Source organism: Hesperophylax consimilis, chromosome 7 (assembly GCF_061612785.1).
Source record: "Hesperophylax consimilis isolate HC1 chromosome 7, BYU_Hcon_1.0, whole genome shotgun sequence".
NCBI classification, from domain to species: Eukaryota; Metazoa; Arthropoda; class Insecta; order Trichoptera; family Limnephilidae; genus Hesperophylax; species Hesperophylax consimilis.
The window spans coordinates 37,274,369-37,300,096 of NC_142842.1; the positions used below are offsets into that span (position 1 = coordinate 37,274,369).

The 25,728-nt window shown below is 36.2% G+C and overlaps 1 protein-coding gene across 2 annotated transcripts in view; it reads left to right on the top strand.

The window, feature by feature from the left end:
* Positions 1-25,728, top strand: part of crc (bZIP transcription factor crc) — a 100,331-nt gene that overhangs the window by 20,793 nt on the left and 53,810 nt on the right. The window contains exons 1-2 of one of the 2 annotated variants that reach the window (XM_089633468.1): positions 15,983-16,300; positions 18,115-18,411. In XM_089633468.1, the coding sequence (XP_089489594.1) occupies positions 16,258-16,300; positions 18,115-18,411 (340 nt within the window). In that variant the 5' untranslated portion in view covers positions 15,983-16,257. Of the gene's footprint in view, positions 1-15,982; positions 16,301-18,114; positions 18,412-25,728 lie in introns of those variants that run through there. The other variant, XM_089633467.1, reaches the window with a different exon arrangement.

The following is a 25,728-nucleotide window of genomic DNA, read 5'->3' on the forward strand; positions in this document are numbered from 1 at the left end:
TTGAACAATTCATCAAATTTCAACGTTCATTTTCAAGTTCTGTGAAAGATTTTTTCAAGTTCTGTTTTTATTTCAGTTTTGTCACGCAACTAGCCTACAATGATATAATAACAGAACTCGAATAGGACTTTCACAGAACCCGAAAATGAACGTTGAAATTTGATGAATTGTTCAAATTCTCCGAAACAACCCGTCCTAAGTGAATGCCTGTATCATGTTTGTTTTTAACCCTTGAGACGTTGTTGATTTGCATGGATCGAACCTTCTACAAGCTTCCATTTTTTCAAAGACACTAACAAGCACTATTTCGTTCTCTTTCTGACATAAAAGAAATAATTAATTTTTAGATGAGAGGAAGAGAGATATATGCATTTTAATAATGTGCGGTCGTTCTGGGACAAATATGGTCTTAGGAGAACATAATGCGCGCACGGCATTTGGGACTGTTTGGGTCTTAGAAGGTCCCAAGGGTTAAAAGGCTGAACTTGTGACAAATATGTATATTTTTTAAATATGTTCTTCAGCTTAACAAATCCTACAATTATAATATCCCATGATTTTTCAGTGGTTTTTGGTATATTATAAAACAAACAAAATGGTAAATTCTCTTATTTCCGACAGTTATTTTAAAGCTCTATAAGTTTATGATAGAAATTACACCAAATGCTGAAAATAGTTTCATTGACCTTGAAATTCTGTTAAATGCTGTAAGGATCTTCATACGATCCGACTTGCAGAACTGAATATATTTAACCGTCTTGTCGGGCCGTCAGAATAATAATAATTTGGTTGAAGGCTTTGCATACACACAATCGGACCTGACATGTCGGATTCTGCAAGTCCGGTTGTGTGTAGGGCCTATTATGAAAGCCATACATTGATCACTGTTCAAGAAATTGTGTCTGCTTCTATTTGTAACATAATGCTGTTTTATTCAATCCTCTTCAGTCGTATACTCTCTCTCCGTTCTGCCTTCTCACCAATTCGGTCACTCGGCTGAAGAAGGGGACAAGGAGGTGAATTTAATTATAAAGATATAATTAAGTGCATGGATTTTAATTAGGTTTGACACAATCTTTTATGGATATATCTAAATCTTAACTTACATCTACTTAAATCTTAGGCTGATTTTAGTGTCACGCTCACCGTCAGCGCTCATAGATCAGCGCGTTGTTCGTCAGCGCTGAGGCTCAGCGTGGCTCGTTTCAGTATCGTACTGACCGCCTTACTGTACAGTCGAAGACCAAAATGCGGAGTGTATTAGTTATTACCGCTTTGTACTACCTATCCCAAAACAATAAAAACCGGCGACGACGAAGACTCCATGTTCATCCATTGATTGAGCAGAGAGCCGTTGCTGGAGACTTTGTCTTGTTATTTGGCGAACCTCATCGATAACTCGACCTGTATCCACTTCGCGATTCGCCATGACTGTACATGCGATGACGTCTGCTCCGCTCGACACTAGAACGCTCGCTGAAAGCAGAGGCGCTCGTGCGATCGTCAGCGCCGACAGCTACGCGGCGCCGACGCGCGACGCGTACGGCCGCGTAGCCATCAGCGCTGACCACCTTGCGCGCTGACAGCGAGGCGTCATTCAAAAACGCTTCCTAGAAGTTCATATATCTCGACCATCAGCGCCGACGGTGCGCGTGCGGTCGGCGTGACACTAAAATCAGCCTTAACTAGTTATCACATGGTTTGGGGTTAATTCTCGCAGAGAAACACATATCTAAAATTTAACTGGACTTCTTCATCCACCGCCCAGCATTACGCCGCCGGGCGAAGAAAGCGTATTTGGTGGTCCACCACCACTCCTGTCTCGGTCTTGACTCCTCTCTCCGCCTTGGTCTTGACTGTCTTCCTTCCTGAGCTCGTAGGACCTGTCGCTCCACCCGCACTTCTCACTCCTTTCCTTGCAACCCACATCTGTCAATACTTTCTTTGTCTTTTGGTGCACACTGAGGGACACAGTCATTTTATAACACAAATTTACTTGTGAAATTTGATTTGTCACACATTCAAAGATTTTATGTCTTTACCGTTAAGATGCTTAACACGATAATATGCCAATCGTTGAAGGTGTAATGGAACACTGTCCTTAGCTATTGAAAACATATAAATATATGATAAATTCAATAATACATATTTGATTAGTTAATATTATAGAATATATTGCATCACACCACCCTTGCGTACCTTCTGGAATAATGATAATAGGAACATCATCGCAACACGAAAACAAGTTGGCCATTTATTCCATGTCAATTCTCACTTTGATATCACTTCTCCATCACACCCACATGGGTCCTGAATGAACAAGCCATGTGACTGATAAGAAACACATGTAATTGACAGCTTCGTGATTGGAGCCAACCTTTTCTCACACGGAACGATTCTGTCGATTGATTCAAGTATAAAACGTGATAATTATAATTAATTGAGTAATTCTGCCTCATTAACAAATAATTTTACTTTACATCCTGTAATGATTTTCTTATCCGAAAGCAATTATATAGTTGACGACGAGCTGGATAAAATTCGATAAATTAATTAATTAATTTTTACTATTAACGACCTTTGTATCTTCATGCCTTGGGAGACAATGGGTTTCTCAGAATTATCTCTCAAGAATGGTGAATATGTGTTTACGAATTCCTTTGGCGAAATGAGGAGACGGCCTCCATGCTTTAGTGCTATTTGTTTTTCAATGAGTTAATTATCGAAAAATTTTAAGAATTTTTTTACTTAAAAACTAAACCTTATTATTATTTACATTGTTTTCGATTTTGATTAACCCAAAATATTTTGAAAGTACATTATATCTTCCAGTAATCCGAATCCATCATATACTGAATCTCCAGTAGTATCCGAAACCACTATAAACCGATCTTCCAGTAATATGAACCTAATATAAACCGATCTTCCAGTAATCCGAACCCACTATAATTCGAACCTTCAGTAATCCGAACCATCAGGTGACGGGTTGTTAGGTGGAAAGCACAGGACATTAACCATTGAAGAAAAAGTGTAATTTTAAAGAGACTTGAAAGTGGAGAGAGTTGTAGTAAGTTAGCGAGAGAATATAACATTCGTAAATCCACAGTCGCCGATTTAAATGGTAACAAGAATAAAATTTTCGACTAAGTAGCATCTACTTTGAAAGGTCCTGGAATACTCTCAAAAAAAAAGTTCTGAAAAACTTGCTTTTTTTACATTAACCCCACACTGGAGGCCCTGGGAAAAATAATTTCCCTCTTAGTCTATGTCATCTTTGGGGATGCTGTGTGGAGGGTCTTTCAAAGGAGAGGAAGGTCTGCGAATGACAAAAGGGATGGGTAGGAATCTAGGGGTCAGTGTGTCCTCGAGTGACGTATGAATCTATCTCTCCCGCTGCGGTGCAAGTGAGTCGAGAGAGACCAGATGATCCTTAAAGATTCCAGTAATCTGAAAATCGGTTTTTAATTATTCAGATTATAGGGTCTATACTATATTTACGTAGAGAGTTGACAGACACATTCTGGAAAAATTATGGGAATACTATTTATGGGAAAATTTTGATTCAGACAAAAAGTACAAACTGCCTTGGAATACCAGGAATCGTCATGTAAATGAAACATCTGTTTTTCGTCTCTTCGGCAAGGAAAGGTTTTTTTTTAATTTTTTTTTTTTTATATTAACTCCACACAGGAGGCCCTAAAGAAAATAATTTCCCTCAGGGCCTATGTCATCTTTGGGGATGCTGTGTGGAGGGTCTTTTAGTGGAGAGGAATGAGTGAACATGGGTCTTGAAGAGTCCCATGTTGTAGGAGGGAGGAAACACAGAGGCCGGCAGTTCGTTCCACAGCCGAGCTGTTGAACTTAAGAACGAATCGTAGAAGCGACCCGTTCTCATGTGACAAATGTCAACTGTGTACAAATGTTGGGCACGCGTTTGGCGTGTATTCCGACTACGCACCGGTGCCGAAGGGATCAATGACGCTAGTTCCTCAGAGCATCTTCCATTGTAATACCGATAGAACAAGGACAGCATACCTACCTGACGCCTGTGCTCTAAAGATTGCAGTCCGTTTGTTAAGATTGGGGAATCTATCAAACGGACCGCCCGTTTCTGCACAGAGTCAAGGGTTTTTTTCAGGTATTTAGGGGCTCCGGACCAGAGATGGCTGCCAAATTCGACAGTAGGGCGCACTTGCGATTTGTACAGGGTCAGCAGTTGTGTACTATTAAAGTATCTGCGGGCCCTGTACAGTACGCCCAGCTTCTGAGAGGCCAACTTTACTCTGGCTTCGATGGAGCCCCCGTACCTGAGCTGGTCACTTATAGTTACACCAAGCATATCAATGGAAGGCCTGTTCGGAAGATTGCTTCCGTTGAAGGAGACTAGATTATCATTTAGTTGAGCACTGCGAAGTGATGCAAAATCGTGTGTTTGTGGTTTGAAAATTTGATCTCTTAGAAATATGCTTTAATTAAATACTGCGAGTAGAACATATCTTGGCCTTTGAAATAATCAAGAAGTCTTTTTATAAGCCAGAAAAAAATTATTATCAGACCTATAAAAACTGCTTCAACCTTTAAGTATGGACGTGTAGCCTCACAGGCTCCGCAACAATTTTCCATTCTTATTTTCTCACACTTACCTCCACTCTCCACGACTGAGCGGCACAGTAGCTTCAGTTTTAGTATCAAAATGACCAGCGAGGAAGGAGATTACGTCGCTCGATGCATAACACGTGTGAAATAATTTTCGAAAAATTGGAGCCTGTCAGGCTATATGTCCACAGTTGTCATATAAAATATTTTTACAAAGTGTTCATGTTCCTTTTAGATTTTCTTGTAAAAAATGGAAGAAAATATTAGGTTGTTCCCGTTGCAAACGACAATCTCAAAGTTCACTTCAGCTTTCGGCAAGAAAAATATTACGTGTAACCTAGGCCTCATATGCAACGTGTAATAAACATAAATTTGCCGATAGAGCTCAGGTCGACTCGACTCGAGTTGTAGGTAAAGATATGGTTAAAGACGATGCCCAGGCACCAGCAGTCATGCAAGAGACTAGAGGAGAGTGCAGACTTTGTCCCCCAAAGAAGCATCTTGAGTGCAGCAAGCCTGTCTGCCTGCAGTGTTCACATCCTTTGTGCAATGACTGTCAATAATTTAGCTTATAAAGTCAGTTGTCAGAATTTTAGTTTTTTGTTACCAGAAGTGCATTTTATGTTTTTTTGTTCCAAATTTGTTGTACAAATAATTTTAGATTCTTTTAATAGCGAAAAACTAGTTATAGTTGAAATTACCTAAAAATTGCCATGATTGTTGATTTTGCAATTTTAAATAAAATATGTTCACATATTTTATATGAAGTTCAGGACACAAATATAAAAATGTTTTCCTATCATTTTCTAAACACTGTTGTGCGGCTAGCTACATTTGCACAGTAGGGGTTAAAAAATGATCAGAAAACATTTTTATATTTGTGCTCTGAACTTCACAAATTAAAATGAAACATGCCTTTTGGCTACGTTTTATTGCAGAAATCAAAACAGGCGGCTGGTGTAAAGTGGGAATTTAAACCTTTTCGCCATTTACGTAAGGAATGCGTGATTTTGCCCGATTACGAATGTTGCACACTGTGGTGCATCGCCTTAATGCCGGGATCGCACGAGGTAGAAGACAAGCACGAGTACAGAAGACAATCCAATAATATCCTGTCCCAACTCCGTGAACAGCCTCAACTGCGTAGGGCAGGACAATGGGACAATACAAAAAGTCTATTGTAGTTCAAACGCGGAACAACACGGCCAGGCGCGGTGGTGGGGATAAGACTATCCTGTGGAGATAGCTTGCCCGTCTATCTCTTGTACAATTGCCTATTGTCTTCTGGCTCACTGTCCTGTCCTCCAAACTATTGTCACAATAGGAAAAAAGGTCCGGAACTGGGACAAGACAGTATTGTACTCTCCTCGTGTGATCCCTGCATTAAACAAAGGTATTACTGTCCCAAAACTAGTTGTTCATTCGTCAACCTCTTCAGAATTTGGGAATACATTTGTACCTCACTGAAGTTTGTTAACTAATTACTTTAAGCTGTATCTTGCCAACATTGTTTTCTCAATTGCATTTGGATGCTACATATCGTTTGCGTTTTCTAGAATATGTTGCGGCAAGGTCCTCTGCCCAGATTAACAATAATAGCTGCATGTCTTGACCTGCAGATAAACTTTTGACACACCCAGAAAATATGTAGCCGCGAAACGAAAATAAGCGCTTATAAATATAGAGTTGAAAATTTTTTCATCTTATTTCTTTTTTTTTTTTCTTGTTATTCAATGTAACATTTTACTTAGCAACCACTGATATGAATATTTGTTTTTTAATAAAAATACAGAATAAATAATCTAGATTTATCCGAAAACATGATAAAATAGTACGATTACATAAAAGTATTTTTATATCACTCTCTCATAATATAATTTGTGACAGAACACGCAAATAATAATGGTGAAAGGGAATATGCAATGCTCACTTGCTCTTTATTATTTTCTTTCTCACGGTATATGTACATACTCTGCCACAGGTAAAATAATGATCAAAACCCATACTGTCTCCTGTTTTACATATCAATCTATTTGTGACATTACATATTCCAAAATAATCCTACTAACAATAGCATATAAGCATTGTGCCGGGATCACACGAGGACAATACAGGAGACAATACAATAGTGTCCTATCCCTGCTCCGTGAACAGCCTCGACCGCGCAAGACTGGACAATGGAACAATGCAACAATTCTACCGTAGTTCTAATGCAGATTGCTATCAAATTTTTTGATTGCTATCAAAATTCATACACGACGACGTGCCTTAAACACAAGTTTGCCAAAAATATTATCTTTCTCTCGGTTTTTTAAACCAAGATGTATTGTAGTGTTATACAACATTTTTAAGCCGATATACAGGTCCGAGCGCAGAGAGCCGAGATACGTATGCGCTGAGTGACTGGCTATTGTCCTCCTGTTATGTCCTAACTCGTTTACACGCGCACAAAGCGGCCGGGCGCAGTGGTGGGGGTAAGACCCTATCCTGCGAATAGCTTGCCCTTCTATCTCTTGGACAGTGACTTGATTCATTGTTCTGTCTTCAAAACTACTGTTCACACCAGGACAGTGGGTCCGGAGCTGCAACAAAACAGTATTGTACTGTCCTCGTGTGATCCCGGCATCATAGTAGTCCATAAGCATTACTTTTACACCACAAAAGTCCGTCAATAAAATAAATCAAAAACTAGGTAAATACCTACTATTCTTTTTTGAATTCGAAAGAAGTTTGATGTTTGTTTGTTTGTTGTTGGAAACAGGGAGTGCTAGTACCTACCCTGATGTATGGTAGTGGGGCATGGAACTGATAGAGGAAGTATGAAAATAGACTCAATACTGTAGACTTGAGATCCCTGAGGCATATGTATATTGAACCTTGTACGATTGTGTGAGAAATGTGGAGAATGCAAGGCTTAGTGAGTAAGATTAAGAAAGGGTTGCTTTGATGGTTTGGGCAAGTAGATTTAATGAACAAAGAAAGTAGTGTAAAGCAGGTATCAGACGGTTCACTCGAGTGAACATTCATTTTTATTTCATTCCGCGTTCACACGGCACATATAGAATGATATAGAAACATTCATCTGTCCTTTCTCACTCTGATGCAAACGAAGTGCGCGAAACATGCGTCTTGGTGCACCTGCACGAATAAAACTGCAAATTGTACTGATAGAAGTGAACGAGCGTTCATTCCATATTCACATGTTTGGAGTGAACGAGCGCTACATCGGCGGATCGGTTCACTAATGAATTCATTTGGAACTTTTCTTTCATTTTGTGTTCGGACGGTTCACTTCGAGTGAAAGAGGCATAATAAAAGGCAGAAATGAACGAAATGTGAACCGTCTGACTCCTGCCTGAGGGAGAATATGTTACGCGAATGATAGAACACTAGGGGAAGCCAATTACTTGAGTCGGGCCAGGTCAAGAGCCAGAATAACAGAATAGTATGTATGAGGAGATGTATGAATATGATTGAGGCAAGGAGTGTGAGCCAAGACGGAGTTTTTTTTTGTTATATGTTTTTGGAGTGTTATGCCGTGTTGCGCTAATTCCTTCTTTAGCCAACGTTTCGGACAGCATTGCAGTGTCCATCATCAGGGCAGATGTGTATAATAACACATCTGCCCTGATGATGGACACTGCAATGCTGTCTGAAACGTTGGCTAAAGAAGGAATTAGCGCAACACGGCATAACACCCCAAAAACATATAACAAAAATACTTTTGGCCGTGAAAATCTTAAATCATATTTCAAGACGGAGTTGTTTGGCGGTACGTCCTCTCTGCCTACCCCTGCAGTGAAAAGTTGTGTTGGTTAAGCAGTTGATTAACCAGTTTGTTTGGGATCTTAAAATTATTATTTTCCATCTGTGAGAATGATCTTTGTTATCACATCGGGTCATCTCCCTGAAAATGTTCTGCAAGTATTTTATGAAATATACCAGTTTGTACGTCTTGGTTTATCTTCTCTTTGTTGTGGTAAAGAATAACACCATTATTCTGATTGGTGCGTGCGTGTGTTGACTGCATCTGTATTGATGTGGGCTAGTTTGGGATTGACGTCATGAATCTCGTGCTCGGCGCCGGTGTATCTACAGTGATAAAAGGAGTTGATTGCTGCTTGTATTTATTTACCCCTTTGAACCGCTCGATAAAAGTTGTTTCCAAAATCGAATGCATTTATTTTCTCTGACCCGTGTAAATTCTGATTACTTTCGCCACATTGTATTTTTTAGTGCCTCTTTCTATTGATAAAGAAGTTTTTTTTTATCCAGGCCTTGATAGGCAAACCGGTGTCTTTTCATTAGTCCTTGGTCGATCATTCTATATGAACCACCCAATCATTGTAACCACGAACCACCAATGAGCGATTAGGTTACTTTTTCAAAAAAGATTCGATCGTCAAAGGTGAATCCTTGTTGGGTGCAGGTGTGGCCAGCTTCCCCGCGGAATGTATGAATTTTGTAGACTGGGCATCCCGAATCTCGTTATTGCGACAGACACATGGAAAAGTGAGATATCTGAAATTTAAAATAGGCTAGCATTTACCTACATAAATCTAACAAAAGTACCCAATCAAAGATCGGTTACGACGAGTGCTTTCGATTTACAGTGGCCGGTGGCAAGCAGCGCATGTATCGATCTCTCTTCCCTTCTCTACTGCATTTTTCCATGTGTCAAAATACCCGATCTAAGAGCGGGTACTCTCGACTCGATAACTTCGCCAGTGGGTCATGAGCGACCCGGGTCCTATATACATATTTTGAAAAATGATTTGCACATTCAGACTTAATTGAATTCGTAGGTAGATTAGTCTTAGTTTTTTGTTGTTTCATTACTAAATAAGGCTATTATTAATATGAATAGCTCTAATGAACCTGGGGTGGTCTTTGATAAAACAATCTGACAAATGTTTTTTTGCTGCTTTTATCATGTTTATTACCGATATAGAAATAACATTGTAATGTCTTCTTTATGCGACCTTTATGATCACACCATTTCATAGTCAGTGTATAAAATATAAGTTGTCACAGAATGTAAGTTGGTATGCCTTATATTTTTGAAGTAAAAATAATGTGATAATACTAACAAATGACTGCAGAAATACATATCTCACACTTTCATTGTTTGACTTACTCCATTGTGTAAAAAAATCTTAACTATTATAATCTATGCTAGTTTTATTACCTGGCTTCCTCTGAGATATCAAAACCTTTCGCTATAATACAGTTATTAATATTATAGTTGTTTTGTCTTTAAAATTGAAGTTTTTAGTTTTCGGATAAGTTCAGAAATATTACATTTATTTGGATTTTATTTCAAAGAGGAATCCTCTGACCTTCTGACAGAATATGCCAGAGACCAGAGAGGTTAAAAAAGCATTTTGTTACACTGAAACAAATATAATGAGTATGTATTTGGACGTAATAGACATAAAAATAAATTAATGTAATTATGTATAAATAAAGATAAGCTTTTGCTTTAATACTTTAATGTTATCTGAGTGGCCTGAGAGGATAGACAGCCAGAATTAACTGTCGTGTACAGATAAATTAAAAATAAAACATGTTTCAACTCGTAACATGAATTATTTTTCTTAAAATGCATGGCAACATGATAGTGATACATTTAAATAATATTTTTCCCAATTTGATTAATATTAATTTAATGGCTTGTTGTTGAATTGTATTAGTTATACACACTTTGTATATTGTTCAATTTCTATGACGTTCTAAAAAATTATCAATGAGTATTTATTTTCCTAAATAATTCCCTATCTGCAATGGTTATGTTTTTCTCTAGAACTGGTTCTTTGTGTTTTTAGCACAAATCTACTTAAACAACACTTAAGATATGCTTCAATGATTACGTTTTATATATTTTAAATTAATATATAAATAAATAAAGCAGAGACGGTTTATAGATGTTTCCATTCACACTCAGCCCTCAGGCCGTGGTTGCTATCTCCCATTTTACCTCATTCCTTTGACATTAAGGTTAAACGCAACGCTCGTTGTATTCTACGTGTTCACAGATGGCGTTAATTAATTAATTTTGTTTAAATACGCTTTTGCAAGGTATTGCTTTACAATATTAAGACAAATCATTTGTTTGCGCCCGTATATACGCAATATGAATATGAATCAATAGTTTTGTTCGTTTAAAGACTTAATTCTTTCGAGAAAGGCACACAAATACAATATTTTACCTATGATTCAATCCAATATTGTATTTGTATGCCTTTCTCGATAGAATTGAGTTTTTATATGGACAAAACTATTTATTCATATTAATATTGCGTATATGAGGGCGCAAACAAATAATTTGTCTTAATACTGTAAAGCAATATCTTGCAAAAGCGTATTTAAACAAAATTAATTAATTAACGCCATCTGTGAACACGTAGAATACAACGAGCGTTGCGTTTAACCTTAACCCGGTCCCTTTGATAAAGTTCACGAGGGTCCTCATTGGACATTGGCTTCTACAATGTGTCTTCTCATGTATCTGAACCTTGGATTGTTTATTTAAATAATGCTTTTTTTTTTCTTAAGTGTATTTTTATTCGAGGTTTGACACCGCATGGTGATTTTTACTCTGCTATTGTTTTTACGCAAAACTGATTTTTTTTTTCACATTAATAATAAATAATAATAATACTTGGATGACTTGTATAGCGCCGTTTTTGTGCAAAAACACCTCAATTATTGTAAATCATCACACCACTGTGGTTATTTTTACATTAGAGGCAACTGATCTAAACAGTGAAATCTTATAGTAACTGAAACATTAATGTGTCCTGATTTTTAGTGGTTTTTCCGTCTCCAGTTTTCTATATCCATGTAGATACCATTAAGAATAAGTAACAGATGGCGTTAATTTAATTATTTTATAAAAATACACTATTTGCGAGTTATGCTTTAAAATGGGAAGAATTATTATTTGTTTGCGCCTATACAGTCTTAATATTTGAAGATGAATCATGGCAATCAGAAACCTCACCTAATACCCGTTGCACATGTTCCACCTTAAAATCATCAAAGAAAGTTGTGGTTGTGCCGAATCTTTTATCAATCCAGTTATTACAGTGCAAAGATTAATTTTAAGAATTATATTTAAATTCCAATCGACCATCCTCAAACAAACTATTTGCTAAAATTAGGGTCTTAGATATTAGCCAGTTATTTACTAAGCTTATTTTTTTTTATAGTGAATACCTCACAAGAGTCCCAACTGCTCCCGTCTGGAGCCAGTGAGACTATGGCATCCCCAATTGGGGGATGTTGTGAGGCTGAAGGTAAGTGGGGAAGGGAAAGAGGAAGGTGGGGAAGTACCTGGCTATTCAGATCTAGTCACTAAACACGGCTAAAGCCATTTGGAGCAACGTTTCAATTCTGAATGGTGGTCTTACACCAGGGCGATACTGGTAGTATCTTCCACTCTGGAACGTGCCGCAAATATACTATATATTATTTTAATTAATTAATTGTGAAATAACACAAATTAATCAAATAAAATTTATTTGCGCACGCCGGGTTCGAACCCGCGACCTTCGGAATGGCAGTCCAATGCGTTACCACTGGACTATGCCGGCCGTCATGCTACATACGGAAAAATAACCTGCTGCTGTCTCCACAACATCAAGCACACAGCCGCTTTTCATCAAACCTGGGATGCGTGCTCCCTAAAACTAGAATCAAATTCGCTCAGCGACAATTCTGGTTCATCTATTCTTAAATATACAATGCATTCAACACCGATATAAAGTCAATTTATTCTATATCCCTTTTGAATATCTGTGTTCAACATTGGGTATTTGAAAGGGGACGACCTTTCTTTAGAATGCATAAGTTCCTAGCACTGTTTAATCAATTTATTTTTTTATTTTTTATATCACTAAATTCAAATGTGACAATGTGACCGTAAATAGGTACATTTGTAGATAAGTACGTACCCCGATTAACCCGTGTTAAAGAAAAAAAAACTGATGTAAAATAATTGGTTTAATTTCTTAATTTATTTTAATCTTACATTTAACATTTAGATTTTTTTAAATTTTATTTTAATTTTTTTTTATCAATCAGTTTAATATTTATTTTTATTTCTAATATGGTTTCTATAATATTATTTATTTTTTAATTTTTGTTTTACTTATAACATGTCCTTTTCCCTTATGTTTTAATATTCCCCATAATACGGCCTAAATTTACATATAAATAATATGAATAAATAGTTTTGTTAGTATAAAAAACAATTTTTTTTTAAGAAAGGCATCAAATACAATATTGTATCAGTGATTCAATCCAATATTCTATTTGTCCCCTTTCTTGAAAGAATTAAGTTTTTATACGGACTATTTATTCATATTCATATTTGGTGTGTACGTGCGCAAACAAATATTTTTTCTTAAAATTTTAAACATAACTTTCGAAAAATGTATTTTAATAAAATAACCAAATTAACGCCATCGATGAATGTGTACATTATAAAGTATGTTGCTTTTAACCTCAACAACTAATGATATATTATGTACTTGGTCAATGACACCATGAAATGAAATGAATATGCATTTCCAATTATTGAGTTTACAATAGAAGTGAAGTTTTCCTATTTTTTAATGACGTCAATTATATTATTATCTGTTTAATATAAGAGAATATTAAACAGATAATAATAGATAACCTTGCAGAGTAAGTTATTTACTATTTCTGCCTTGGAAAATGTATTGCATGGCTCTTAGCACAATATTTTGCTGGAAAATTGTAGTTAACTTTTGAAGAATCATATCACATATTATGACTTTTCAAAATCAAAACAAAAAATATTTGGATCTCTCGCTTTGTTTTTGTGTTTATTAGAAGATAGACATAGGACGGGTTAGGTAAGTTTTTAGATTCTCACGGCCAAAAGCATTTTTATTATTTGTTTTTGGGGTGTCACATCTTCGGATCTACCGGATCTGCCCTGATGATGGACACTGCAACGCTGTCCGAAACGTCGGCTAAAGAAGGAGTTAGCGCAACACGGCATAACACCCCAAAAACAAACAATAAAAATAGGACGGGTTGTTTCGGAGAATTTGAACAATTCATCAAATTTCAACGTTCATTTTCAAGTTCTGTGAAAGATATTTTCAAGTTCTGTTTTAATTTCAGTTTTGTCAAGCAACTAGCCTATAATGATATAATAACAGAACTTGAATAGGACTTTCACAAAACCCGGAAATGAACGTTGAAATTTGATGAATTGTTCAAATTTTCCGAAACAACCCGTCCATAGATTCCGTGGAATTAGTTCTGCTGGTTAGTTCATTTTCTGTCGCTTTTAATTAATTTTAATTTCTACCGCTGAGCACTGAGATACAATTATTGAAAGACAGATCACATTGCAAGAGTGCAAGGCTGATGTAAGCGTAATGAGTAAGATCAAGAAAGGGACGCTTAGATGGTTTGGGCATGTAGAGCGAATGATTGAAGAAAGGAGTGTAAGGAGAATATACAATGCAAATGTGAATGATGGCAGAAGTCGGAAACGCCCGAAGAAGACATGGCACGACCAAGTGAATCAGATACTTGATCGGGCCCTGTCAATAGTCAGAATAATATAAGAGTATGTATGAATGTGAATGAGGCAAGGAGTGTGTGCCAAAACCGAGTTGTTTGGCGGTCCGTCCTCTCTGCCTACCCCTGCGAGGAACGGCGTGATGGTTAGTTAGTTAGTTATTCACGTCATATTGACATGTCCTACCTAAAGTCCTCTGAAAATAGTTTTTGTCTTAAATTAAAATATTTCTGAATAATTTATGACGCAAATGCTAAAAAAAAGGACACTGGTATGTGTAAAAAAGTAGCTGATTTGTGTTTGCAGTATTTTATATAAGGTTTTTTCTTTTTATATATTAACTCCACACAGGAGGCCCTGAAGAAAATAATTTCCCTCAGGGCCTATGTCATCTTTGGGGATGCTGTGTGGAGGGTCTTTTTGTGGAGAGGAAGGAGTGAACATGGGTCTTGAAGAGTCCCATGTTGTAGGAGGGAGGAAACACAGAGGCCGGCAGTTCGTTCCACAGCTGAGCTGTTAAACTTAAGAACGAATCGTAGAAGCGACCCGTTCCCATGTGACAAATGTCAACCGTGTACAAATGTTGGGCGCGCGTTTGGCGTGTATCCCGACTACGCACCGGTGCCGAAGGGATCAATGACGCTAGTTCCTCAGAGCATCTTCCATTGTAATACCGATAGAACAAGGACAGCATACCTACCTGACGCCTGTGCTCTAAAGATTGCAGTCCATCTGTTAAGATTGGGGAATCTATCAAACAGACCGCCCGTTTCTGCACAGAGTCAAGGGTTTTTTTCAGGTATTTTGGGGCTCCGGACCAGAGATGGCTGCCAAATTCGACGGTAGGGCGCACTTGCGATTTGTACAGGGTCAGCAGATGTGTACTATTAAAGTATCTGCGGGCCCTGTACAGTACGCCCAGCTTCTGAGAGGCCAACTTTACTCTGGCTTCGATGGAGCCCCCGTACCTGAGCTGGTCACTTATAGTTACACCAAGCATATCAATGGAAGGCCTGTTCGGAAGATTGCTTCCGTTGAAGGAGACTAGATTATCATTTGGATCCCTTTTAGACGTAATCAGACAGGATTGGGTCTTTGAAACATATATATAAGGTGCTTCCTTATATCCACATCTTATGCTGCATATACATTTGCGAACCAAAGTTTCTTTATTCCTTTCCCACAATGTGTTATTTTCACAAACTTCTGAACACCTAAAAATTTAAGATATAAACTTTATTTTTCTGTTTGTACTAAAAATGTGTGATTTTAATATTTTCGTTCATTGATTCGTAAACCGCACGTTCTGAAATGTTTCCAACTGGCTACAACGTCATTGTGACATGGAACATCGCTACTGGCTGGTAAGACTCACTAAGGAGCTGGTCATCCACGTTGCCCGACGTGATGTAAACACCGCCAAATTTTCGAATAAAAACGAACATGTCATTTTAGCGTTAAATCGAAAATGACACATTTTAAATTTATTCATTAAAATACCATTATAGTAAATTTTCGCTTAAATTTTTTTTAAGAAAGAAAAAACAGTGAAAATATTATTATTATCCTATTCGTGGTTTGACTCTCGATTTTGTTCGAAAATGTGTATGTAACATTATTACATGTCTTGAATTACCAAATATGTTTTAATTTATCTATTTTAATTCAATAAAAACTATCACCATTTATGATTTCCAGTTTGGGATGTCAAGGGTTAAAGTATAGATAAACACCCTTCTTGTTTTGGCAGTTAGTTAGGTCAATTGTCACGGAGCGCGTCATCTGGGCGGGAGGTTGTTTTGGAGCTTTGCCTCCCGATTCAGTGATATCAACCACAAGTTGGCAGTCGGTTGTGTGTCCCTCTTTGCATTCTAAAGCGAGGATTCATCTTGCCACTACAAACAAATAAGACATTCATTATTGGCATTTCAGATTAATAAATATTTTAATTTTATATTTAAATTGTATCGGGCCATTTTGGCAGTTATCTGATTTAATATGTTTTCATTGTGATTGAGAGGAAAGACTGATTTTATAATTTATTATTTTAACCTATAAGTTAACTATTAATTGCTTGTTGGCAATTGAAATCTAGCAACATGTGTTACCAGTGTCAAGAAATTACGTATTCGCTCCTGCAAAGTAATTACAATTTTTATATTTTTATTTGAGATTTACTAACGTTCATGCCGTTTTACCATTGGGGTATGCCGAGAGGACTTGGAAATGTTAAACTGCTCTGTCTTTGCACACACTCCTTGCTTCATTCACATTCATACATCATCTCATACATGCCATTCTGTTGGTGATTTAACATCTCATCAAAATGACAATTCAACACACTTTTAAAAAGTGATATAAAGTCATGAAAGTGATAAAACAAAAACTAGATTAAATAGGTTATGTTTATATGTTAGTTTTTTTTCATCGCTTATAGTGACTATATCATTTTTTAAAGGTGTGTTCAATTTTCATTGTGTTCAGTTATTCTCACTCTTGACATGGCCCGATTCAAATATTTGGGTTGCTTGATCGTGCCGTGTCTTCCCCAATATCTTCTACCATTTACATTTGCGTAGTTTATTTTCCTTACATGCTTTGTTTATTCCCTGTACATGCCTAGACCATCTAAGCCTCCCTTTCTTAATCTTACTCATTACACTTACATCAGCCTTGCATTATTTGCCAATCTCCATATTTCTCACAAGATCATACATGGTTTTAACACAATTTTTTTTTTTTTTAAATTTTCTTTATTCATTGAATTTTAGGTTACGTGCATTGAGGATTTTTCGACCACCATGCTAGGCACTTGCCCGTGTTATGGTGGTCAATATGACTGAATACTTGAGAATATGGGCTTGGTAACTTTGTTGTTAATTTTGAAATATTCGGAACCCCCCATTTGAACTCTGTTTTACGTTCCTAAGTTCCGATTTTAACCATTTTCGAATTTTTTCTATAAATAATTGCTTTTGAATTTTCCTTATTTAGAAGACCATTTTTTCCAAGTAATTTGAGTTTGAACGATGCGATATTTGTTGCGACGCAATGTTCTGTCTCAACTAGTGCACAATTTTTAATTTGTTTAATGTGACTATGTGTTACGAAAGTTTTTTCACACCGAAGCTGACCTAAATAATTAACAAAATGAATCAAATTCGAACCCGAATTATTACTTCAGCTGCAATATGAATGTATAATGCCCATCTCTTTCAAACCTCATCTTCTGTGTAGCAGAAGATGCTGTTTGTTAACAAATCCCAGTTGCTAGACTGTCAAATCTATGCAAATTCTAAACAATCTTTCGCTAACTAGTGGAGTGTTTTTAGCTACTAAGCTATAGTAAACAGTTTGTCGTGGAGAATCACACCATATGCATTCAATGGATAACAGGCATAGGACTTTTGTTGTTCTGATAAAAAAAAAACGCCCTTAAACCCAGAGCGACTTGTTGAATCTGACTGAAGCAACCGATTTGTGGCAACCGTGATATGTTTCAAGTATCCTTTAATTGTGTGCAGTCAATAATAATTTAATGATTTGTATGGCACCATTTAAAAAAAAAATCATCTCATGGGTACGCTTTATTAATATTAGGTACTGCGATTGATGCTCGGTGATAATTAATAATTTTATTGTTTGAATAATGACGTTTTGATGGCACTTCACAAACCCCGGGCCTGGTGATTTTTCCCTTGAACTCTCTCTTGGCGGTCCTGGGGATGGGAACAACTTCAATAGAAACTTGATCATTTTAGACATACTATTTTTTTCATCTAACTAAAGCTGGAAACAATGCCACGTATACGTCAGCACTACGTCGTCGGTCGACCGACCGTACACGTGCTACTATTTCAAAGTTTAAAGTATAGTTCAGTTTTCTGACTCGTAATTTTCTCCGATGTTGTGCAAATGTTGGTTGGTAGTTGTAATGGATGTTTATTTGTCCACAGATATATATGCATCTCTCCCACTGTCCCTGATCCAGCAAGACAAGAACCTGCGCAGTCAGTTCCAGGAGGAGCTGTTCAGCTTCGCCCAGTCGGCCTCGCAGTCGCCCACCTTCAACTACTCGGCGGCCAGCCTGTACGATGGGGCCGAGGAGTTCCTGGGGGTGAAGCAGGAGGAACAGGAGGAAGACATCAGTCCGCCTGATTCTCCACCCGACTCCTGGGGACAGGCGCCGGCCAAGCCCACACGGGCACAGCTGGCCTCCCGACTGCTAAACGAGCTGGATCAGTGCAAAGAAGGTAGGACCCACTCTATTTTACATTTAATAGCAGTTAAACCTTTCCATTGCACTTTTATTTTAATCTAAAATGTAGTTTTTTTTTTACTATAATACATCTATTTTAAAAGTCTTGCATGCTTTATATATTTTTTTGGTTATACTGAGTATTGAACCTTCCTACCCAGGAACTGGAGTCGACAAGTCTACCAATCTCGCCAAATGCCGATTGGGTAGGACCGACATTTATTTCGTATATTAACTGCTATAATGTGATCCAATTTCAGAGAAATGCGTATTTGTTTGTGTGTGTGTTCATGATTGCCACCAAAAGTTGAGAGAATGCATTATCATCAACAACGAGCCTATTTGAACCCTCTCTACTTCCACTATTCTTCTTCTTCTTAAGTCAGTTCCTCATTGCTGTGGATCTTGAAACCCACTCCAAATTCCATGGACTATGAGTTTCTCCAAGTCCCTCAAGAGTCCTCAGGTTGGCGAGCAACATGTCCAACGTATGAAAATATGTTGTAGGCAGACAGTTAAAAAAGCCTATTGTAGGGATGTCTAGCGCTTCCATAATAGACCTGTTTGTGCGTCTGGCTATCCATGGAATCCTGAGCATTATTACTAGAGCTGCTCCCATTACATACAGCTGATATTATTGCTTGTGCAACTATGGAGAACTAGCTAGCTAACAGACTCTTGAGCGCTCCTGAGGTGATTTTCTCACGATAACGGCGCTATACAATTGATCCAATCATTATTATTATTTATTGAATTGGGTGTAATCGGAATGCTCTGATCTACCTAGTCACTCTTATTGTTGTTGCTTGCTTAGTGATTTTTGCATTAGTTAGTAGACGTCTCTACTTTTTCACCAATTTTCATGATAAAGCTGCCCTTTCAGGGAAGAGTTGTGATTTTCAGTTTTTTGTGCAAATCTGAAAAAAAATTCCTCTTAAATTAACTAATTTATTATCTAAGGACCTTATTATCACACTCAATGAAAAGTTTATTTGATAAAATTCTAGTTTGTTTACGTAGTCGCCAGAGCCATCTGTGAGTTTCAACCTAAAACTAAATCTTTCGTGGAATGGTTATCATAACAAGCATAGTTGGTTTGAATCTCGACTTATACCGATTGAATTAATTTTTTAATTATATATTTAATTTATTTTAAGAATATGTGTGACGTTATTTGTTATCTATGAAGTAAAAAAAAAGTTCAAAATTATCTGCAATGGAAGTTTTCCATTGACATTGCATTTAATTTTTAATTATCATTTGAAATAATATCAAATTATGATTAAATACTTTAATATAACTTTTTTTTAACTTTTGAAAGAAAATGAATTTGAAAAAATTCTTCCGTTTGCAAATCAATCTTGAAAACATGAGGTTTGTGTGTAAAATGTTAACTACTTCTAATTATTGACACCGAATATTTTCATGCCTTCTGAATTCAGCTTTACTCTAGTTGTATCAGTGTTACTATTCATGTCGTTAGTATCAGACCGAGATTGGTACAAGAGTTCATGCTGTTGTTTTACGAGAAGTACCTTGGACTAAAGATATGATTTTCTCACGGTCAATTGGCAGACTTTGAAGGTAGTCTCTTTGCCTTTCCTCATTGTTAGGAGTTGAGCTGTAAGAATTGGGAAAACGTAAAACTTATGAATACAACAGTTATTAAATTTTATTAGTCCTTATATGTCTTGTAGTCCATATTAAATACACTACACGTCTGCCCTGACGATTGACACTGCAAGGTTGTCCGAAATGTTGGCTCAAGAAGGAGCAAGAGACAGATGTTTTTAACTTCTTTATTTTTTTATATATATTTTTTCATTTATTAAAGGAAAAAGTACATGTAAGTAATAAGTTTTACAATTTACCATGACAATATTTAATACTACTTTTCCAGAGAAGCATTCGCTTGTGGTTGGAAGAGGAGTGTACATAATGTTATTGTAGATATACATAAAGAATCAAGAGAAGTTGAAAAAAATATATATTGTAAGTAAAATGTACTACTAGTAGTTCCCGCGATAATGTACACAAATATATAAATACTAATACGTATGTATGTTTTTGAAATTTATTTAGAATTTTCTCGAAAATCAGCAACATTATAAAGTGACCGAAGTGGAAGTAATAATTAATTACGTTGTACGGTTGACCCCGGCATCATTGAGTCTTTTATCTCGCCAATATTACAGGTTCAGCATCTGAAGTTGCCGTTTCGTAAATGCTTATTATATTATTTTGTCGTGTTATAATGGATGCTAATTTATTTAAAAAATTTGTGTTATTCGCATGTTTTATTGAATTTGTTGCCAGGTGATACCAAATGGGTAGAAAAGAGACAGTTTCTGGATTTATTTATTGCTTCTCACTGTAGATAAATCATATTTTTTCACATAAAATTAACCTCACTAGGACTTCAATACCAACATAAACAAAAAATATTATAAAATCATTAATCATTATTCCCAAGAAGAAACAAAGTAGATTAGAGATTCATCTCCGTGGCAGACGGGTTGAGATCCTTGACCCGAGGTTGCGTGTTTAATACTAGCCGAATTGCAATGAATTGGCTCAGTCTGCCTGCGCAGATAGAGAAACAATAGCGTATTTTACTTTTACCTCCAACAGATGGCGCTGTTTTAAAAATAAAAACATGTTTTTACCTATCACAGGTGACATATATATAAAGTAGGTAAATAAAAAACACACGCGTATTCAAATGCAACATTGTGTCAAAATTTCAAAGCAATTTAAGATTTTGAACAACCGAACATTTACATTTTTATTTATATAGGTTGAAGAATAAGATAATTCTAATAAATCTAAACGAAACATCAAACACCACAACACACAACACAAAAAAAAGGTAACGTTTATAACTGCGATTCGAATCCAGGATAACAGAACAGTGTCTTTAACAACTCGGTAAGATAGAGATCCTGGGTTCGATTCCCAGTTGCAACCGTAACTTTTTATTTTCTGTGTCTTGTTCTTTTTCATGTTTTGTTTAAATTCACTAGCATTGTTTTCTTCTTCAATTATTAAATATTACATTGATGGGTATAACCTTAAAAAGTAATTCCAGTAATATTTATTATTGATTTGGCTTTCTCACATTATTGTAAGTTATCGCTATATTTAATGTTAGCAATGGATAATTTCGCGTACCAGGAAGCATTTTTATGGTATCGCCCTGGTGAAAAAAACATGTTACAATTTTATTTAAGTGTAGCATGAAATGTTTTGGTTTTTATCAGTAACGGTGAGCGCTAAGGAGTGTTGTACCAACACACTCCCCAAATTTCGGTCAATCTAAAAATAATAATACCACCAAAAATCAAAGCAAATAACAGTAATAGAAGTAATACTATAAAGTATTATTTCAAAAATCCACAAACATTTAAGATTCTCTGCATATCTTACGTCCGAAGCCACCTAGAGTATGCATCAACAGTGTGGAACCCTCATAGTTCTACATATAAATCAAACATAGAAAGAGTTCAGAAAAAGTTTTTGAAATATGTCTCTTATCGCATGCGAAATGATGAAAACAATGTGTCCATGAACCTTAAAACTCTTGATCAACGTCGAGATATCAGAGACCTAGTAATGCTATATAAGATAATCCACTATTTTATTGATAGCCCATATACCTTTTACAAAATATTCATTTCAGACACAGACATAGGAATTAATAGACGAGAAGATAAAGGCGAGGGGTAAAATCAACTGTTGAAGAACGAAGGGAGTGAAGATGACTGTGATTCGTCAATAAATCAATCTGACAGTAAATAGGCATCTCGCATTATAATATCACCATTTACTTCTTAAAAGTAAAATCTGCTTTGAATGAATAGACATTTTTACATGGGAGCGCAAATTACTCGCCACGTTATGAACAAATTTGCGAAGTCCAAATTCGGCAAAGTAAGGCAGCTTCTATATTCAGAGTCGTAGTTAGTTCAGAGTATTTAGTTAAGACACTTTTATAAATGTTCATAATTTACTTCCCAGCAACCAACCAGCTTTGTGTTTCGCGTCCAGACGTTTCTCGATGTGATAGTAACAACTGATTCATATTATACGATGTGAATATGCTTAAAATAAAATAAAATAATGCTTATATATGGAATGTAATACGACAATTGGGTTTATTCTCTTTTTTCGCATCTATTTTTACCAGTTTTCATAGTACAAGTAAACATTTTGCCGTGTTATTTCGTAAAATGAACCGATGATGCCTCGACCATAGTTCGCACAAGAATGATGACGTCACGTTTTCAAATATCACTTGAGGCCGTACGCGAGCCCAGCCGGCTCAATGGAACCGGTATGGGGAGTGGGGATAATACGCTTTTAATCACTTAGGGCAGGTCTACTAATATTCATATGTCTATGATTTCAGATGTCCATGAGTAACTCGATCTCCGGACACATTTTATATTCCTAAGAGCAATACTAATTATGTTGAAAATGTATTTATAAGAAGAAGCTGTAGCACCTTTAATAGATTATGCACAAATATCGATGTGTTCAATACGAGCCTCGCAGGATTCATATCATTCCTAAGAGAGTAGCGTTCGATCGTTGCGGGAAACTTAGTAGTGTTAATGTGTGTATTGTTTTTGTATGGGTTGAATCTGTAGTCTTTTTATTTTTTTGGAGATTTTCCTTTTCTACTAGTTAGTATTTATATTCATATGTTTTTCTACCTATATATAAAATGAATCTTCTGTGGAAACTTTACTGGTTTATGCAACTTGGTAAAAATGATTTGTATTAAAATATATTTGTATAACTGTTTGTTTCCCAAATAAAATTAAGTTAAATTCAACCAGCTTGAATTTTCGTTCTTTGTATCACGTGTCAATTAGTCACGTGGTTTAAGCAGATGTATCTAACCGAGAAATTTCACCTGGGAACATTGTTTATCTATACGCGCAGAATGAGCAACACTGAGCGGCGGAACTCGTCAACGAGGTTGAAATACCCGAAGACAAAACATTTATTTGTCGCACCTAGATGGCACCACTTTATAACTAAATTGCTAGTATTCTGTGAGTACAAGCCGCTACTATTTACTATGAGTAACCAAGTTCTTCCAAATCTTTTTCAATCCTTTCTCTTTTCCTGTTTTTGTTCTATCTGATAAACCGTGATCAAGAACATATGAAGTTAAAGATCCTTTTTCCTTTGCCATTTACACTAAAATATTTTACACATTTATAGCAAGTGCCTTCAATCAATACAACTCTGTCAAGCAGTCGCCCTTGAGCTGACATATCACAAATAATAAAATATATTAATTTAATGTTATATGCTCTGAACAGTTCTGAAGGATAACTGGCTAGCAATTTACATGGTAGATTTTTTAAACCATTCGTAGCGCTTGCCGTTTGATTTTATTTATTATGTTGCCAACGCCTTGAAGTTGTATAGATTCGACCTCGATTTGGACCCGCCCAGATTCGCAGGGGGATAAGGAATTCTCAGCATCCATGTGGCATTGTCTGAATTGAATTGTATGCAGAGATTAAACGGCCCTAAACCAATGCCACTTAGATTGTCCTCTCAGAGATCCTGCTTAAACCCTTTCATGAGCCTGTAAGCTAATGATGTACTTTCCCATAAAATGTTACCAAGTGGTTTAACACTTTCACATAAAGTAAACATATCCTTATTGGTAATTTAGGGTGGCCATACTTTGAGGAAACCAATATTTGATTTTAATTTTTACAAAAAATTATTAATCCGAGAATCAGAATTTGACAAAGACCTGTTATTTGAGGTGGCAATTGTTTTTACAAAGTGGCCCTGTTTGCCAATTTGTCACTAGACGTTAGACAATTTTTTCTCGCAATGGTGTGGTATGATATATCGATTACCGCGAATTTAATTTGTTATTTAAATAAATAAATATTTTCGATTTTAAAAAATCGTTTTTTAATTTTCCGGAAAATTGTAGAAATTTTCCTCTCCCTGTGTGTTGCTTGGTATTCGCCAAAATAATTTACAAAAAATGTTATTATTTAAAAAAAAAAAACATGCTAATTTCCTGAGCGAGTGTAGCGAAGTCCTTTGCATTTCGTCTGTCTGTAAATTTGTTTGTATGTTCCATGTCCGGTCAATCCTGTCAAGATGGTAGCCATGTTTGATATTCTTATCTTCCGCCAGAGCGCGTGAGCGTTGTAACTGTTGCGAGCTGTCAAGTCGTAGTAATCAACATTACTCAAAGTCTGTTTGCAGAACTACTAGTATTATTTTTAATAATTTATTATGCTTTTAAAATTTTTGTTATTTATGTTTAATGATATTAAACCCGTGTTGTTTGTGGGTCAGAGCTGCACTAATAATGCCATTTATAAAACTTATAAAATGTACGTTTTATCTGCTGGCATTGCTGTAATATTAGCAATGTGGTTCTTACGTGCCATTACACCAGTTCCTTTCACTTTCTTCTGTATTCAAATTCTCAATCAATTCTATTTTATCAGCCTTACACGGTCCGTGAGGTGATTGATTAAGGTTGAAGCACATATCGGGCGCCACCTGTTATATTTTTATTTAGTTAGGTCACGTGCCCCGCATTTCTCAGACCTACTACAATTCAACACACCTATAAAAAGTGATACAAAGTTATGAAAATTGATGAAACATAAACTAGGTTACATACGTAACTATTTAACCTAGTTTTGGTTTCATCACTTGTAATGACTTTATATCACTTTTTAAAGGTGTGTTGAATTGTCATTTTGATGAGTTATCATGGAACCGTTAACTGGACCCATTTCAGTAAAACCATGTACGTTGTCATAGTAACGTATCTTCACACTAGTGTTTCGTCTAAGCATCGGTTGACCGATGTTTGAACATTTAAACAAAATATATTCACATTTCAAATAAAAAATCTTATCAAAAATGATTTAGGTACCTTACCGCTTGTCTGATGTGATTTATACATACAAGTTCCAATTTTGAAAATTAAAATTTCTCTGTACTGAATAATTTTACGCACTACTTGAATAATATTTTACGTTTTATAATTTTAATTAATATTAATTTTTATAATTTTACGCAAGAGTACAATAATTTCAATAAATCATTATTCAGTCAGTGGCTGAGTTCAATTCCTCGGCTGGCTTAGTCCTTCATCACGACACAAGCAACATTTTCAGCTTACTGTGATGGTAGTAGGAGATTTTCAAATATTGTCTAGTTATTCGTAACATGAGAGAAAAATCTCTTAAAATTATTCGTAATCCGGTTAAAAACGGGATTTCAGGCCGTTTCCTGATAAAATTGTACTAAA